Source organism: Triticum urartu, chromosome 4A, assembly GCF_056163025.1.
Source record: "Triticum urartu cultivar PI428250 chromosome 4A, HENAU_Tu73, whole genome shotgun sequence".
Lineage (NCBI taxonomy): Eukaryota > Viridiplantae > Streptophyta > Magnoliopsida > Poales > Poaceae > Triticum > Triticum urartu.
The window spans coordinates 427,740,593-427,745,179 of NC_141876.1; the positions used below are offsets into that span (position 1 = coordinate 427,740,593).

At 46.6% G+C, this 4,587-nt stretch overlaps 1 protein-coding gene across 1 annotated transcript; it reads right to left on the reverse strand.

Annotated features, from left to right (window-relative positions):
* Positions 1–1,333: 1,333 nt before the first annotated feature.
* Positions 1,334–3,685, reverse strand: LOC125553905 (bidirectional sugar transporter SWEET12). Its single transcript, XM_048717555.2, has 4 exons — positions 3,513–3,685; positions 2,876–3,285; positions 2,673–2,792; positions 1,334–2,131 (listed from the first exon to the last, which is right to left on the reverse strand). The coding sequence occupies exons 1-4, from the start codon at positions 3,556–3,558 to the stop codon at positions 1,772–1,774; spliced, it is 936 nt and encodes a 311-aa protein (XP_048573512.1). The 5' UTR covers positions 3,559–3,685; the 3' UTR covers positions 1,334–1,771.
* Positions 3,686–4,587: the final 902 nt, after the last annotated feature.

Consider the following 4,587-nt stretch of genomic DNA (forward strand, 5'->3'; position numbering starts at 1 on the left):
TGAAATGATGATACCATGCCAAGTTTCAATGTTTTCAGAGTTCTTTTTGTAGTGATTTTCAATTTCACGGTCATTTAGCTCTTTAAACAAATCAGTAAATGACTGAAAAATAGCAAATGATGTCAGAACGAGTTGAAAATTGATGACGTCGCTTTGAATGGTGAATACAAAACGCAAAAAAGTCTGGAGTTCAAATAAGTTTAAAAAAATGAAGTGCCCGTGTAACAGATGAGTGCTCGTCCGAAACCCTGATACTCCGAAAGCAATTGTCCAGTTTGTACACGAAGTGCGTCCAGTTTTTGCCGTAGCCCTCTCTACTCTTTTGCACATGCTATGTGGGTGAAATGATGATACCATGCCAAGTTTCAACATTTTAAAGGTGCATTTATAGTGATTTTCAATTTCACGGTCATTTAGCTCTCTAAACAAATTGGTAAATGACTGAAAAATAGCAAATGATGCCAGAACATGTTGAAAATTGATGATGTCGCTTTGAATGGTGCATACGGAATGCAAAAAAAGTCTGGAGTTCAAATAAGTTTTAAAAAATAAAGTGCCCGTGTAATAGATGAGTTCTTGTCCGAAACCCTGATACTCCAAAAAAGATTTTTCAGTTTGTACACGAAGTGCGTCCAGTTTTTGCCGTAACCCTCTCTACTTTTTTGCACATGCTATGTGGGTGAAATGATGATACCATGCCAAGTTTCAACATTTTCAGAGTTCATTTTGTAGTGATTTTTGATTTCACGGTCATTTAGCTGGGGCGATTGGCGGGGGAGGACCGGCGCGGGGGGTTGAGGGGGAGACCGAGTGAGTGTGAGTGGAGAGAGAAGAGAGTGAGGGCGTAAACATGTAAATATATATATATATATAATATTGATTATCGATAATCTTTTTGTGTAAAATCTAAATTGTCAATATGAGTCTTTACCGGTTAACGGTTTAGAAACCGGTGAAGACTCATATTGCGACCATAAATTCTACACATAGAGTTCAATTAGGACCAAGTGCTTCTGATTGTTTGAGAAGTAACATATTTAAGGTGATAAAAATCCTGCTAGGGGAGCGAGGTGGGACTAAAAACAGCCTGCCACAACCTCTTTACTACCGGTTCATGCCATGAACCGGTACTAAAGGGGCTGGCCGGGCCCCAGCCTGACAACAGCCAGCCACTGCCTCTTTAGTACCGGTTCGTGGCACGAACCGGTACTAAAAGTTCACTACGAACCGGTACTAAAGATCTCTTCCCGCCTAGCCATTGGAACCGGCACTAATGGACACATAGTGCCGGCTCAAATTCAAACCGGAACTAATGTGTCTTACATTTAACCATTTTTCTACTAGTGGTAGTTTACTAGGCAAAACTGATGAAAACATCATGATGCAACTTAAGAAAAACACCACGCTGACTGAAGAAATACATGAGCTTTTTATTTGATCAGAGAAACTATGCATCTCCAAGCGCTGCAAGAGGCCAGCATACACCAGAGGATGCTCTACACGAGTACACCACTCCAGTTTCTCCAATCATGCTGCATCGATGATCAGATCAGACGAGCCCACACCTTCCTTCCTACGTACATATACCAGTAGTCCAATACTAATTAACTACTAGTACTAGTAATTAACCAACAACATACGATCGGATTGGCACGAACTTATACATAACGAACTGAACACATAGACGTACGCATGCATGCATGGTGCCGCGCCCGCAATTGATAAACATACCGCAGCTATATAGTTAGGTCATTCTGCTCCATCACGTAGATCAGACCACCTCGACGGCCATTCTCATGGGCGGCAGTGGCGCAGGGTGGTCGACCGGCGGCAGTGTGGGGTGCTCCTCGGGGGGCGGCAGCACGATGTCCACCACGGACACGCTTTGCTGCTTGTCGCCGCCGACGTCGTCCTCCCTGCCGTTCACGACCTCCTCGTCGCCTTCGATGATCGGCGCAACGACGTGTGCCGTTGTGCCGGCCTGCTGCTGCTGCTGAAGTGGCAGCTGGTTCTTCTCGTCGTCCGCCGGGACCTGGACCTCCGACACGGCGCCCTTCTTCTTGGGGTTCTTGTACACCAGGTGCAGCGACATCTGGGCCAGCCCGAACAGCAGCCCCAGCACGTTGGGTGCCTACACACACAGATACACGTTTTGGTCAGTGCAAAACGCGTGCAACGTCTTGAGGTTCCGGTAGCTAGTGCTGAAATGCTGATTGATTTACACTCCTAGTTAACAACAAAAGTTTATAGCTTCACGTTAATTGAACATCATCGTGTGGGGATATACTACTACTACTTTGACTGATCGTCCTTTACGCCTGTAAGTACGATCTTTGCTTTTGGTGCCCAAGATAAATAGTATATACTAGTCCTTGTAGCTCAATTACGTGTTGGGGAGTAGTATCTTTTTGTTAGGTTCTACTCCTGTTCTGGTCATGCATGCAACAACCGGGGGCACCTGGCGCATGACACAGCCGCAGCGCACTAGCTAGCTTGTTTGCGCTAGTATTAGTATGCATGCATGATTGCCCAAAAGTTGGTGTATAAAACCAATTAACCACACCCCAAGCTGGCAAGGCTAGATATCTTAGCTTAGCTCGCGTGCCTGCCTGCTTGCTTGCATGAAAATATTATGCAATTCTTAATTTTGTAGGCCGGGGAAACAACCGTACCGCTACGAAGAAATCTTTCATGAGTAGGCCGTAGAAGAACCAGACGACGGCGCTGATGGTGAGGAAGAAGGATAGCCAGAAGGGCAGGAACTCCACGCTCTTGGTCCTGATCACTTGCCTCTGCAAATTTAACAGCGTGCCGTCAGTCAACTACGACGATGCAGATGAAGAACGTACAGAGGACAAGGTATTACTCTACTTACGATGATGGCTAGAGGGGCGACGAAGACGGCGAGCGCGAAGGCGGAGCCGATGCCACCGGCGATGGTGACGCGGCTCTCGCCGTCCTTGACCAACAGCTGCAGGACGCAGACCATGGCCCCGTAGAGCGCCATGTTCATGATGCACACGAGCTTGACGGTGAAGGCCCTGGCCTGCTTGGGTGCGTAGGCGAGGTAGATGGCGAGGTAGGCGGACTCGACGACGCACCCCACCGTGTTGATGGTGAGGAGGAGGAGGTCCTTGGTGAGCAGCGCGTAGTAGAGCCACAGCATTGCGCTCAGCAGCGCCATCGCGTAGGGAACTGACTGGAACGACTCCGTCGACTTCCTCGTGTACACACGGTAGAACGTCGGCACCGGCGCCAGGATAACCAGGAACGACAGGATGTTGCCTGCGTGCAAAAAACACAAAGGAAAACAAAAACTCATCAGACCTAGCTACATCTTCTCTCTTACACAAACAAAACAATCTAGACGTAATTAACACGGGAAATTCAAGCATAGTGGTACTGTGGCATACTGGTAGGTTATGGTGTAATTTCATGGAAGTAGGTATAAAATACTCCTACTTGATCTACGTATGAAATTGTGACCATGATGTGCATGCATGCATGCATACCTAGGATGCCCACAGCAAAGACCAAAGGGCTCCCAACGGCACCCATCTTGGCGGGTGGTCTGATACTGATCTCCTGCTCTATAAACAAAGACCAGCTAAACTAGAGCAAAGTGGTCGATTGACCCCTCTTGCTCTTGGGAGACTACTACTGCATGTAGTGCTGCGTACCACTTGACACTGGTTGCTTCCTGGCCACCCCATGGTATTTATAGAGCTGGGAAAGGAGCTGAGGAGCTTAAAAATTATTATTGTTCAGATCAATCGAAGGACAAGGATGATATAGACTATACAGTTCATTGCTTAACGAGCTTTGCCTTCCACAGTGCATGTATACGTGTGGCCCGGCGCACCATGAGCCATAGTCCTACTCATATTTTTGCCCGGTGTATGTGTCGCCCATCGGAGGCATCTCACCTGACACATGGATAAGAGCATCTCCAACAGCCGCATACAAATTTAGCGCACAATAAAAATTATAACGCATCATTATAGCATTTTTATTGCGTCGGGACCAACATTGCTTTTGCAAACGCTCAAAAACGTGCGCCTAAAAAAGCACGCAGTGCAAATTATAATGTGCGCGTAATCCGAAGCCCAAAATATGTTGCGCACGAGATAGCGTTTTTCACCGCGTGCCCAAAACTTTTTAGCGCGCGCAATATTTTACTGTTGGAGTTGTTCGGCGCTAAAAAAATGAATTTCTAGCATGCGGAGCTCTTTTTAGGCGTCTGTTGGAGATGCTCTAATCAGCTGTTTACATGTGTCGGTCGATGGATGATCTTAAGTAAGGCCTTGGGCAACTAATAGCCGTGAAAATCTTGTACGGAAGCCGGCTGGAAAAAAAGAACTTGTAATTAACGCCTCTGTTGAAGCCTCTCCTTAATGAAGCCGACCCACTAGTGACCCAAAAAACAACCATATCTGGACATGGCATTTTTTTATGAGAATAATACGTGTATTACTTATTCACCAAGTCTTTACAATCATCAAAGACTAACTGCAAAACATCCTCCGGGCCGAACCGACCCAAGTCATCTCTGGACATGACTAACTCAAACCCCTCGGCCGTCATTTT